General features: G+C 33.4%; 2 protein-coding genes across 2 annotated transcripts; one reads left to right on the top strand and one right to left on the bottom strand.

Annotated features, from left to right (window-relative positions):
* Positions 1 to 1,315: 1,315 nt before the first annotated feature.
* LOC128177375 (uncharacterized) lies at positions 1,316 to 8,484 on the bottom strand. Its single transcript, XM_052844068.1, has 11 exons — positions 8,363 to 8,484; positions 6,973 to 7,074; positions 6,436 to 6,532; positions 5,918 to 6,001; positions 5,689 to 5,792; positions 4,839 to 5,080; positions 2,941 to 4,437; positions 2,761 to 2,845; positions 2,522 to 2,570; positions 2,333 to 2,433; positions 1,316 to 2,095 (listed from the first exon to the last, which is right to left on the bottom strand). Exons 1-11 carry the CDS (start codon positions 8,420 to 8,422, stop codon positions 1,958 to 1,960), a joined length of 2,559 nt encoding a protein of 852 aa, XP_052700028.1. The 5' UTR covers positions 8,423 to 8,484; the 3' UTR covers positions 1,316 to 1,957.
* On the top strand, positions 8,466 to 12,360 carry LOC128177376 (molecular chaperone MKKS-like). The gene is made up of 6 exons (XM_052844069.1): positions 8,466 to 8,552; positions 8,848 to 9,163; positions 9,333 to 10,651; positions 10,810 to 10,985; positions 11,369 to 11,479; positions 11,705 to 12,360. Exons 3-6 carry the CDS (start codon positions 9,670 to 9,672, stop codon positions 12,152 to 12,154), a joined length of 1,719 nt encoding a protein of 572 aa, XP_052700029.1. The 5' UTR covers positions 8,466 to 8,552; positions 8,848 to 9,163; positions 9,333 to 9,669; the 3' UTR covers positions 12,155 to 12,360.
* Positions 12,361 to 13,257: the final 897 nt, after the last annotated feature.

Raw genomic sequence — 13,257 nt, forward strand, 5'->3', positions numbered from 1 at the left:
ACCACTGAGCCAAATTTAACCAAACAAGGTGCAAAGTATCTTCATGGGACCGGGCTTCAAAATTGCTAAAATAAAGGACGAAACCCTTTTCATAAGGGAGATCATCACGAAACAGTAAAAATAGGAAGTGTGTTTTAAAAATCTTCTTCTCAAGAACCACTGCACCAGATATGCCAACATTTATTTTATACCAGAGCTTGTATGTGTAGTAAAGATTCTAAATTGTTTAAACAAAGACCCATCCCCACCAATAATGTAACCCCAAGAGGGATTCAAAGTATAGCATAAAAATGTATAGAGAAAATGTTTAAAAATCTTTTTCTCAAAAACTACAATGCTACAATTTGTGAAATTACTATGCAAGCATCTTCAGATAGTGCAGATCCAAAATTGATAAAACAATGGCCCCCGTACCAATACCTGGGCCCAAAGAGGGGTTAAAAGTTTTAACATAGAAACATGTAGGGAATATGTCAAAAATCTTCTTCTCAAGAGTTACACTGCTACAATTTGTGATATCATTATGAAAGCATTCGCAGATGACCCCCCCCCCCCCCATTCCATCAATACTGTGGCCCAGATGGGTTCAAAGTTCAACATTCATATATTTTGAGAAATGTTTAAAAACTGTCTTCTAAAAACCTACAATACTACAATTTGTTAAGTAATATTACTATGCAAGCATCCTATGATAGTGTAAGATTGTAAATTGTATAAACTATGACCCAAGACTAATACTTGGACCCCAAATTCAACATAGAAATATATGAGGAAAATAATTTAAAACATTTTCCTAAAGAAATACAATGCATCCTCAAATCTTCATATTATTAAGGTCACAATGATTTTCTTTTACTTTTTATAATCATTTATTAACAGTTCATTTCCAATTTTCTAATCTAATATACGTTGAGGCCAAGGACAATAAGAATGGTCAGTTGATGCATCTCATATCATATAGAATATGATGTCCCAAAAAGTAGGATTCTTTTTATACATTGTTTTTAAAAACTGTCAAATCATGGAACATATTTTTTGTGAGAAAATTTTTGTCCGCATTCGGAAACCACGCTTATAATTCTAAATCAGACAAATTTAATTTTACTAGACACAGAAACAGATCAGAAAATTTAGAAATGACATAATCAATGTGTGCTCTCATTCAACATTTGGCCAAAAAAAATAGTTTTTAGGAAATCACAAAATCTAAATCTTATATCTTCATTCGAGCGTTTTACTACGTTTGCTTATTGCGACCAATGACGAGAGGAAATGATTATTTTTTTTCATGTCTTTTAACACAAAAAACAATTGCAAAGTTTATAACCTATTTATTTTTTCCTTTTGACACAATGGTCACTGACAAGTGTTGTAAAATCATACATCTACAGAATGATGTAAAATAATTCATACATACCAGGTACATGTATTTATACCTGCAAGTGTACAATAACTGTATCTAAAAGTCCCTAAATAATCATTTTTTTAACTTTCAAAAAATAAATTATTCATTTATACACAAGTACATGTATTTATATCTGCAAATATATTTGTAATGCATCTAAGTTCATTTTTCTAATTTTCAAAAAAATAAATTACTTATACATACAAGTACATGAATTTTTATTGAACTGTATTTCATAGTCCCTCAATGTTCATTTAGTTTAATACTTTCAATTTTACACAAGTTAATTCCAATAAATAATAAGACATAAAAAACTGTTCATTCAGCTTACTTGTGACTAGATGACGAAAAAAGACAACAATTTTGTCCTGAATAGTTTAAATAAATAAACTAGCATGAAATATAGCACCATGTCAATCATAAAATAATGTAAACCCCTTTTCTCTTATACTCACTTGAGCCATTTGCTCAGGTGAGCTAAAACAAATTCAAAACAAAAAGGACCCAAACCTCTCAGCATATTTTGTAAACCACATGTATGTATAAAATATGTTAGATATGGATTCCTCCTGGAGTTCTGACTGCCTCCAACATGTCGTCTTCTGCCTCTTTGTGGGACATCTTGTGAAAGTTCATGTAGATTTTGATGAGAGCCTCCGGAAGCAAGACTTTCATTATATACTCAAGATACTACAAATAAAATGGAACACACAAAAATTACTTTCCTTGCGGCACCCATTTCATGCAGTGTACCCATGTTTCCTTTGAAACACACGACATATGTAATTTTGCAATCAATGATAAAGTATCAAACAGTTTCATTTTGTTCTATAAAATCATCTTTTATAAACCAATTATTGAAAAATTTCATAAGATTTAATGGTTTTATTAGCATTGAATGAATGTTGTTTCATTTCACACATATACCTTGTGATGTTTCTTGCAAAATATTGACATAAGAGTTTCCATGACCACATCCAACTGTTCTTCAGTAAACAAACCCAGATGAACATGATGATTTAAATCCTCTGTTGTTAAAGAAAAGTATAATCCAAAATTCAAATTTTCATACATGCACGACAAGACTGAATGTTGCTTATAAAACTTAAAACTTACTTCTAGGTTTTCCTCCCTTTTTATAAACATCATGTCTCTCAGAGGAAACCTTGAAGAAAGCAATTGCTACTTAGTCAGCCATCAACACTAACAAAAACTCTAAAACATTTTAAGTATAAAGCAATTCTAGACTACACTGTGACTGGGTAGATGTATGTTCTCAATTACAATTAATACCAGAACAATTTTAGTGATGTCAATTGAGAATCTCTGAAATTAAAATAAATATCAACAAGTACCTTTCCTGAAAAAATGTCCTGGAGGTAGACTTTGTGTTTCATCAACAGATAATGTAAGTGCTGCTCATTTAGCTCATCCACTTTGCTGTAAAAAAAATAATAAATCCAATAAAAACTAAATTTGAAATTAGCATAAATATTAATAGGGAATGATTTTTAAACTATAAACTAGAACATTACCCCAAACTATTGATTTCTACTTCAATGGCTTCTGATTCACCATCTTTGAACTTTGGCTCTTTAAGATCATCTAGTCCGTCTATGATGACACTTTCCAGACTGTCGGAATCTCTGAAATCCTCCTCCACCCCAGCTGTGTCTCCAGATAATTCCTCCTGTTCACTGAGAGATAAAAAGTTTAAGATGGACTGTCTCTTCACCTTGTTGGAGCTTGATGCCTTCTTGAACGAGAACACTCTTGGTTCATTGTTTTTTTCGACAGATTTATTTTGTGGTCTTTTAAATAATTCAATTTTCCTGCAATCGGAAGTTACTGGATCAATATTCACCGAGTCTGTTTCAATGCATTTATTGCCTTTCTCGTTTTTTCTGTTTCGACTAGAAGATAAAACTGGTAATGGATCCAAATCATTTAATGGAATTTCTTTAGATGAAGTTTTTTCACTTTTATCATTTCTTCTGTTTCTAGAAGATAATTCTGGCAGTGGATCCAAATCATTCGCTTGAATATCTTTTAATGAGTTTTTCTGTGCACTTTTCTGAAACTGACTAATCTCTAGTTGGTAATCAGAAATTTCAGGAAGAATCTGTTTCACTCTTGGCCTTTTCAACTTTAACCTCTTTTCATCTTGATCTTTAGGCAATGAATCTTCATCAGAGGCACTCACGGTACTGAAAGGTCGTTTTTGTGACCTTGTTACCTCACCAGCTGAAAGCCGGGCAGGCCCAATTTCTGGCCCCTGTATCATAATACATGTATCAAATTGGTCTTGGTTTTTCTGCAATTCTCCATAGTCCTTTTCTTCAACTTGGTTTAAACAAGATGCTCTTGTTTTCCTTTTCAAGAAGCTAAAATCTGGTAGATCTGAATCAGAACCTGGCCTCGTCATGCTGAGAGAATCATTCTCACTTTTCTCTTCCCCAAATTTTACATTGTACTCAAAAGAGACCTCCGTTTTCTGTATATAAGCATTACTACTAGAATTTGCTGACTCAGAAAAATCAACTTCACCTTTGTTGCTTCTACAAACATTTTGTTTAAAGAAACCACTATCAACTGCACATGAACTATCGTCAGAATCAACACTAACAACACATGAACCTAATGTCTTTGTAGACTTCACAGACAAAGTGGACTCCATTCTATCATTCCTTTCACAATTTACTAAGCTCTGCTCTGAAGAACTGCGAGAGGAGGAAAAGTCCAGATCCATGCGAGCACAGTCTCTGGGGGCACTGTCAGCAAGTATCTTGGACGGTGAACCTTTCTCCTGGCAGGGATGAAGATCACCATCCTCTGAGGTCAATATTGAATCAAGACTTAAACCACTTCCATCAAAACCATTGTCTTTAACCATGCTAGATTTACATGTCTTTCTGTGCTTGGTGCTGTCACTGGAATCCTCAAAGTTATATGCATCTTGGAGTCTCGAGTTAGTTGCCACGACTTTCCTATGCTTTGTTCTTCTAGAGAGGGCAGGAGCACTGCGTTTTATCCTGTAAAGTAATGCAATTACACATACCTTTTATATTCACATTGTCTGAAATTTCTTAATACTGTAAATTCCTTATTTCACAAGAGTTCTTAAATCTACATGTCTGCTGTTTTGTTTCAATTGCGATAATATAAAATCATGAGCACCAAATTTTGTTATGATTTCATATAATTCAAAGCCTGAAAGCCTGAAAATGAAATTAAAATCTGTGAGGGTTGTTCCTCCTGATTTTATGCGGATATTAATTCCTCACATTTAATTGGGAACCTACATTAATCTTAAGGAATACTCTGAACTATATAGTGCTTATTTCGTTTGAATTCACCCCTAAAATGAAGTCTTATATGGTTAACTGTAGAAATTGTCACCAAATGATCTGGCATAAAATATTATAAAACTTACATATTCTTTATGGCCCGATGTTTCTCTTCATCATGATGTGAGCTTTCTGACTGATCTCCTGCTTCAGTTTCTTCACTTTCCTCACACTTGTCATCCATGGACCCTGTAGTCTTTGTCTTTCCAGTAGAACTTTCTGTCTTATTTTTAGATGTGGAGGAAATACTCTTCTGGAAGTAGCTACTAATGCTGACAGTCCCTGTTTGTGACTGAGACAAGTTTCCACTATTCAGTGCTCTCACCATCTACAAGACAAATGAAAGTATGTACTGAATGTACTCAAAGCAAATAAAACATAATATGTGACATGATATATGTGACATGATATATGTATCAGCAATTAAATATAGGTTTAAAATTTTTTTTCTCCATGGGCAAGAATTTATTTATCTTTCTTGATCAAGTGTACGCTGAAAAAAAACCTCAGTATATATAAACACAATTTTTCGCAAATCTTGCAAAACAAACTAAATACCTACCTTCCAGTTTATACTTTGAAATTTTTGGCCCAAGAAACTAAAGATTAATCTATACTAGTAATCATATACACGCATGTCTTTGACTGAAATTAGGTCATGTGCACCTATAATAAGGTTAAAAGAGTAAATAAATGGATATATTCTGCATACAAACCACTGTAAATGCAGCATATTAAAGGTGTGCAATATTTGATGAAAATTTTAATTCAAAAAGTTAGCACAGATCTAATAAATTTCTGAACCCAAAACTTTATTCATTTATATATGCATAATATTTGGTTACGTACTTGGTTTACAGGAGGCTATGTTTCACCAAAAATGCTAAACAGAATACACAGCCAAATATTACACGTTTACAGTGTCCTATAACTGACCTGTGACATGGCTTTAGTGGAGCCTGGACTATCCTCCTGATCCAACGGATAGTAAAACACCACCAACTTCTCACTGTAGATCTTAAGGGAGTGCGCATAGAATTCTACAAAAGAGTCTGTCATTAGTTCTGATAAAGTTATAACGTGAGTGTTGATCAATAAAAAAGGAAGGACTTAGTCAGGGAGATTGTTTCAATATTATTAAACAATGTCGACAGTTTATTCTCACCATCTTCATCACTCTCATCAGACAGAAGGAGAATCTGATTTTCTGCTTTCTTCTTGAAAGTGTATCCAAGTCTGACAATTTCACCTTTCAAAAAAGAAATTCAGTGTGATTAACCATTTTTCAATAAAGTGACAAAAGTTTATTGAAAAGAAAATGCTTTGGATTTTATGAGTTATTTATATACAGTAATCAAACATATACCCATAGAATGTAACAATTTTTTTTTTTTTTATATTTTCTAAGCAGTGAATGTTGTCATTTCTATGAGTTGTAAATATATGCAAATCAGTGATAAAAGCAAAATTATAAAATATTTCTAAATTAAATATTCTTTATGTATAAAAAGCAGCATATTTTTGTGAGAAATGATAATTATGCATATTTTTAAGCACAATACTGAGATTTATTTACAAAACCCTTATCTAACAAGAAATAATTTGGAACAATAATACATTGTAGTTCTGAAGAAAATCTATATACCTTTAATCAATCAACAAAACTATTCAACTGCAACATACCTGTTAAGATTTTACACTCTGTCAAATGTTTCTTACTTTTCCTATCTTCATTTTCTATTTGATGTATGATAACATCTTTTAGCAAACTTTCAATTTCCTGCATGAAATAAACAATTGCAAAAATCAGCAAATTCATATGCTGACATCTAAATGAAAATATTTATCACTGTACAAAATCGTACGCTGGTCGATAGGTAGCCTTTACAGTCCATCCTAGCAAGTGTGGTTTACTAGTAGGTAGAACTTATTATTACTTTGTAAACTCTGTAAATACTAGTTTGTGATTAGTTCTGTTATCCATGTTCATGATAAGATGGCAAGTGTCAATAAATGAATTAAATTTGGGAATACCTCAATACACAACCAAATGATCATACAAAATGTTAATTCATAGTCTCCCTACATAAATCCTAAGGAAACATCATAATTAAGCTCTCCTTAAACTATAAGAGCGAGTTCAAATCCATCACCATGAGATGATAATAAGTCATTGTGTTTCATTTAAAATGAAAAGTTCTGTTAATGAGTTTTTATTACTTTCAAATGTTTCCTTTCCACTCTTTTTGCACTTGTTTTCTTGAGGGATGAATCGCTAGCACTTCTCTGGATCTCTACTTGTATTGCTTTTTTATCATTCACCTGAAATTTTAAAATTCAACAGGTCCAGTACAATCACTAGATTTAGCTACGTAGCTTGATTTACCTAAATAGCTTTATTTACCTACCTCAAGTAGGTTTATTAAGCTACCTTTTATGAAATTTTGCTTTTTATGTTAAACAGACAAAAAGTTGCAAGGAACTGTTGATCTATATTTGTACTGTGTAGTTTTAAAAAAGCAACCCAGAGCAAATAGAGTAGAGACATATCAAAATATTTTAGCAAAACATGCATTTCTATATATTGTTTAAGTAACTGTATGACACCTTACATGTATGTGCATATTGTGCGATGAGACATAGATAGGAGCGATTACCTCACATTGTGCTACATTATTACCAATCAATTATCATGTTAATCAGAACTGTTCTTCTTTGATATTCCATGTAAGAAGTAACTGTTTGGTAGCACAGTTATAACTGTTTACCGGGTATATATATACATTATAAGCCTCAAATCTTTAAGAACTTTGACTGGAGTTGTGATGAAAGAGCAACAATTCAAGAGTGATTTTTTAATGAATTGTTTCCAGATCAGTTCAAAGTTGAAAATTATTGCTGCATCTAAGTGCAACTTTTTTTTTACAAATGCTCATTTAAGAGAAAAGTATGACTAAGTAGCTGCGTTCAAGATCAGCACAGCTAGACTGGCCACTAGGTCATAGATATCTAGGTCTATTGAACAGGCCACTGGGTTAGCCACTAGTTCTCTGATTTGATGTTGGAAATATTTAACTTAAGACTAATTACATCAACAATTTTTTTTTCATTTCAAGCTTTATACATGTAGCATAAAATATTTGGGCTACAAATATCTACGTAGGGGCTAGGTTAGCTTACCATTCAACAACGTAGCTACTACTTAGCCCTACGTGGCAGCTACGATCTTGAATGCAGCCCAGGTAGTTGAATAACGCTTAGTCCTACAGTATATGTAAATATGAATTCAAGCTAGTATAGTTAACACTGGTTAATATTAATGATTGTACTAGTACTGGACCTGTTCAATTTACCAACAACAAAAAAAAAAGTTATCTTGCTTTTTTCAAATAAACTATTCCATACACAAACTATTTCAATAAAACAAATGTATTAAAAAATATCACATAATTTCATCCCATTATAAATTTTATTTTAACATTACGCCAACTTAAGGACATCTGTTGCATTATGGTAATATACATGACAGGGACCTGATACATCATAAGAATAAAGTTTTGAACAATCTATTGTAAAATCTTGTATAAACTTTATTTTTCATCATTCATACCTTTATATATTTTGTCAATATGGTATTCCTGTAATTGTAAAATCTTCGCCCACCCTCCATATTTCGCGGGTTTTTAGAGTGATATCCCTTTTATTTGGAATAACGAGTCCGATCACAGAACCAGTATTTCTTTGCCGATAGCCAGGACGTCTCACGTGGAAGCTACCGGTTTGTCAAGGAATGTAAACAGGTAAAGATGAAGGAATATTTGCGAGTTATATCTGGCTTTTATTAGATATGTCAAGTGATCATTGCAATGTTTTACAAGAGTAAACTGTATACTTTGCTTGTAAAAATAGCCATATCCACTCGAGTGTCCTCGATTGCAATCAAAGGTCATGGATTACGTTATGCAATAGTCATGGTGCAAATTTTGATAAAAAAGGAATGTCATTTTTTTTTTGTCCTTAAACTTGAACTTATTTTTGTGACCACAACAGAATTTCTTTTTGAACCCTGAATAAGACTAGCATATTTTTTTTTAGAGTGTTCCAACAAATAAAGCAGGGGCCATAAATAACAGATTAGACGAACAAAACATGATACAGCCTCTGGGAAAGAAAGGTTTAGCGAAGGTTATTGCTGCAGTTAGTGCATCTTTTGGAGCCTACTATCTGATGCATGTTGGCTGGATGTCCTACAGTCGCAAGCGTGAAATAGAGTTACTGGAAGTTGCCAAAAAACAGATTGCTGAAGAATATCCAGAGCTCAGTCCTTATGTAAACTTGGGTAAAGATGACTTTGACGAGTATATGGAGCACTATAAGAAGATCATAAAGCACTAACCATTTATCAGTCACTGTAAGTATTTGCAATATACATGTATTATGTACTGGCAATGATTCAGAAAAAAATAACTTACATGTATTTGTATAATGTACTATTTTGCAACTGTAACAGTTTATTCACATTTTATTCTCTGTTTCAAATTTAATTAGTACACCCTTTTAATTTTTTATGTATTTTTCAGAGTCGCTTTTATTGAATATTTCATTACATTGGTGGATTTGTTAGTTAATTTTTGGAGACACTGAGTGTGTAAATAATGAATATTACAAGCCCAAAAAAGCGGAGTAGGATTGTGAAAACACCCACCCAATTTTTGGGACTGTTGCTTGGATCAGTGATTTTAAGGAAAGTTATAGAAAAGTACAGGGTCAATACCATTCGGATGGATAAACCCTCCACTGGGCTGGAGCGGTATGAGGCGCGGCTGGCAAGACAAGAGGAACAGAGAAGACGCGAACAGAATCAGTTCATAATCGCCTAAATCATTCATTGAATTGTGTTGGCAAAATTAACAAATTATGATGGCTTCAAGAAAAAGCATCAAAGAGGAGAGTGAGATTCATCAGAGTGAACTCTCGGACAATTTCGAAGGATTGAAATTGTTGAAAAATATTGCCATCTCCTCTAGAGGTCCACATGGTAAGGTCAAGGTCATTCAGAACTTGGCAGGTGGTCATGTGACCCTGACATCATCATCTGGACGTCTCTTGCCAGCATTATCTATATCCAGACCACTCTTAAAGTTGTTGACAACGTCAGCCGAGGGTCAGATTCAAACGTTTGGAGATGGTGGATTGTTTTTAATGGCTTGTTGCCTGAATATTGTTGAATTGTCTGAATATTCTTTGACAGGAAACAGAATTTTAATTGAAATATTTGAAGAGTTAATGGAACTAGCATTAGGCGAGTTGAAATCTGACAATTTCCTTGGAAAAATTCATCTGTCGCTGTCCAATACAGTTCAGATTCTATCTCTAGTGAAAACAATCCTATCCTCAAAACCCCTCTGTAAATTGTCAGAGGACTCTGTGAATCATCTAGCTTCCATGATTGTTGAATGTTTCTTGTCCTCTGTAAAGGACGATAAGAACACTAATAGTGTCTTAATTCTTACTGCTGAGGGCAAATCAGTGAATCAATCCCATCATTTACCTGGAATTTTAATGTTGTATCCAGAAATTTCCTCTTTTTCCAAGAAAAAGCTTCATTTCATCACAAAAGATGAGAAGATTGTAGTTGCCTTGGTGACAACCTCGATGTCGGGAGATAGTGAGGAGGTCATCCAGGGTAGATACCAGCAGAATATAGAGGTCGATGCAGAGCAGACTGTGATAGAATGTATGAAGTCATTCTGTCACTGCATCAAGGACTGCGATGTAGGAATTGTGATGTGTCAAAAGGTTGTCCACCCTATCATCAAATCGCAGCTGAGACAAAGCGGAATTTTTGTGGTTGAACGCATGGGGGCCAAGTTGACTAGTTTTGTTCAGGATTTAACAGGTGAATTGTGGTCCCTCTGTGTTTTCAATATTAGAACACTGGCATTACAATAAATTAAACCATCAACTTTTTAATTAAAAATGTGATGCAAAATGCATAGTCATGGTATTTGCCAAAGTCCTAATGATTAAAGTAAGGTATTAAATGATATTTTGCAGGTGCTACACCAATGGAGTCGTTTTCCTGTAAACCTGAAAAATACCTTGGCTCCCTTGATACTGTGAATCATGTCATTCTCAACAAGAAGAGTTATCTTCACTTGCAGAGAGCGAGTTCTGGGATGAACACCTTGGTTCTGTGCAACTTGGAGGAGGAAATGGTCTCAGAGCTCAAGGTTGGTAAAAAAATTTGCAAATGTTTTAAATTTTTTCAGGTATTTTTTTTTTGTTATGTAGTGAATGATTTTTGTTTGAGTCATCAGTTTTGCTGCTTACTTTGTATAAGATCAGAGGTGTGTACAGCTGAGCAAGTGAACTCACCAAACTTTGTGGTATAAGGAATTTTGGTGAGCGCTTGCAAGCTACAAAAATAAGTACAATGTACTTTTCTGAGGTATTATAGGTTGAATTGTCAGATTTCTATGTATGTATGAAGTCTAAGATACAAAAAATAAAATTCATCAATTTTCTAGGCCTAATAATGGTCTTTTCTTAGAAACTTGTATTTCTCTCCTTCATAATTACTGCTGTTTTATTCATTGTAACAATCGCATTGCAGGTGGTATGTGAGACAGCTTTGAACACCCTGCAGAATATTTTACAGTATCCCATACTGCTCTGTGGTGGAGGTTGCTGGGAAACTTGCCTTTGTTTCCATATCAAACAGAAAGTAAAATATTTTGCTTTAAAATACTTTTCATCTAGTTTTTGACTGTTTTTCATTCTTTTTTTCAACTTATCTATGCAAATTTCAGAAATGAGCTAGAAATTAATAATGTATGATTTGGATTTTCAAGCAATGATTTTAAATAATTCTACATATATTTTAATACTGGGACAGTACATGTTTGAAGCACATTTCTGGAGTTATATTTTGTGTTTTGCTTTTTTTCAGGTGAAAGAAAACCAGGGTTTCATTCTTGAGAAAACAAAGTGCACAGCTTCAGCACTTTCAGCAGCCTCTGAAATATTTATCAAGAGTGTACTACAGGTTGCTAAGACAACAGGTTATTCTGGAGCCATGATGATGACATCTTTTCCTACCTTTCATTCTTGGAGAGTTCCTCTAAATAGTGATGACTTTGATCATGATAACGTTTTGACTTGTAACTGTGGTATGGTGACTGAACCTGCTAAAAAACTAATGCCTGTGAATGAAGTGAACTTAACAATTCTGAAAGTTGACACAGTTTTGAAGGAAGAAGTTTGTAAACTTCAACAAATTTCTCAGTCAAAATCTTGTGTGGTTGATTCCTATATATCAAATGTTAGTGCATTTAGGAAAGCTGTTTTCACAGCCATCATGATGTTGAATGTAGGAAATTGTTTACAGGATATTAATTAATACAGCTTTTTGTAATCGATGTAAGGGAATGAAATGTGTTTATGGATATTACATTGAAAGGAATTGTCTTACAATTTGTTTGTTGAAATTTGATGAATCTACATATATTTTGTATCTATCTTTATGTCTTGAGTGAGAGGTGTGATATTCAGAAAACATGAAATTTGATTTACAAATTATAATAAAATTCATCACAACAAAGCATTTATTTTGGTTTTTGTTCGCTGACTTTTTAGGGGGTGTTTTCCCTCCAGGACAAGAATGCAGAAAACCCCATTTAGTTACAGGGCCTCCACAACTTTTAGAAGAGATTTGCCTACCAGCCCAAACTTCTATATTTCTTAACAAAATGTAATTTTAGCATGCATTGGACAGGAAATTTGCTGGAAAAAAGTGAAATTAAGGGGGAAGGGTGTTAAACTTTTATATCATTAATTATTTCAACAAAAGTAACTGGTTTATTTGAACCCAAGACCTGTGAGTTAGTAGACCGAAGCTGTACCTGTCATGGGGTGCCAAGGACCTTTTAGCCTTATCAATGTTGACAGTAACTTATTTGCTTGCAACTTTTACAGATGAGATTTGACACACCTAATTAATTTAGATTACAAATATTTAATACATTTTCTTCGCTGAAAATTTTGATTGCGGAAACTATTGCTGTGGTGTCAGAATTCTCAAAAACATCAAATAATTCATTTTCAGATTTCAGGAAGTAAAGGATTTTTTATTATAGAAAACTTTAAAATAGCGAAATTGTCATGTTCATGAATGTCACCTCCTACATAAAATCAAATGCGCGTGTTCTCTTTGTATTGAGTTGGACCAAGGAACATATATCTTCTACACATACTTCAAATCCGAAAATCAAAGGCGCTACCCTCTTTGTATTGGAATATGAACAAACAATTTTCAAGGACAATGGTAAATTGGTTTTTACAATAGTTGAATACACAACCGGTAACAGCGAAAATAAAAATCTTAATAGAAGTATGTTTGTGTGACATCCCCGCAACGTCAGGGGTCCTGATTTCACGCAGTATAATATAAAGAGCAATATAAAAAAATTGTTATTGATTTTTTTTCGTAACTACAAGAAAATA

Source organism: Crassostrea angulata, chromosome 3 (assembly GCF_025612915.1).
Source record: "Crassostrea angulata isolate pt1a10 chromosome 3, ASM2561291v2, whole genome shotgun sequence".
In the NCBI taxonomy this organism is placed as follows: domain Eukaryota; kingdom Metazoa; phylum Mollusca; class Bivalvia; order Ostreida; family Ostreidae; genus Magallana; species Magallana angulata.

Bases quoted from the DNA above. Each gene is read 5' to 3' on its own strand.
- LOC128177375 (XM_052844068.1), bottom strand. From the start codon at position 8,422: ATGGAGGGTGGGCGAAGATTTTACAATTACAGGAATACCATATTGACA. The intron at 4,438-4,838 runs GTAAGTTTTATA...ATTACTTTACAG, and splicing joins CATCGGGCCATAAAGAATAT to GATAAAACGCAGTGCTCCTG. The intron at 2,846-2,940 runs GTAATGTTCTAG...TTTTTTTTACAG, and splicing joins GTAGAAATCAATAGTTTGGG to CAAAGTGGATGAGCTAAATG.
- LOC128177376 (XM_052844069.1), top strand. From the start codon at position 9,670: ATGATGGCTTCAAGAAAAAGCATCAAAGAGGAGAGTGAGATTCATCAG. The intron at 10,986-11,368 runs GTTGGTAAAAAA...ATCGCATTGCAG, and splicing joins AAATGGTCTCAGAGCTCAAG to GTGGTATGTGAGACAGCTTT. The intron at 11,480-11,704 runs GTAAAATATTTT...GCTTTTTTTCAG, and splicing joins GTTTCCATATCAAACAGAAA to GTGAAAGAAAACCAGGGTTT.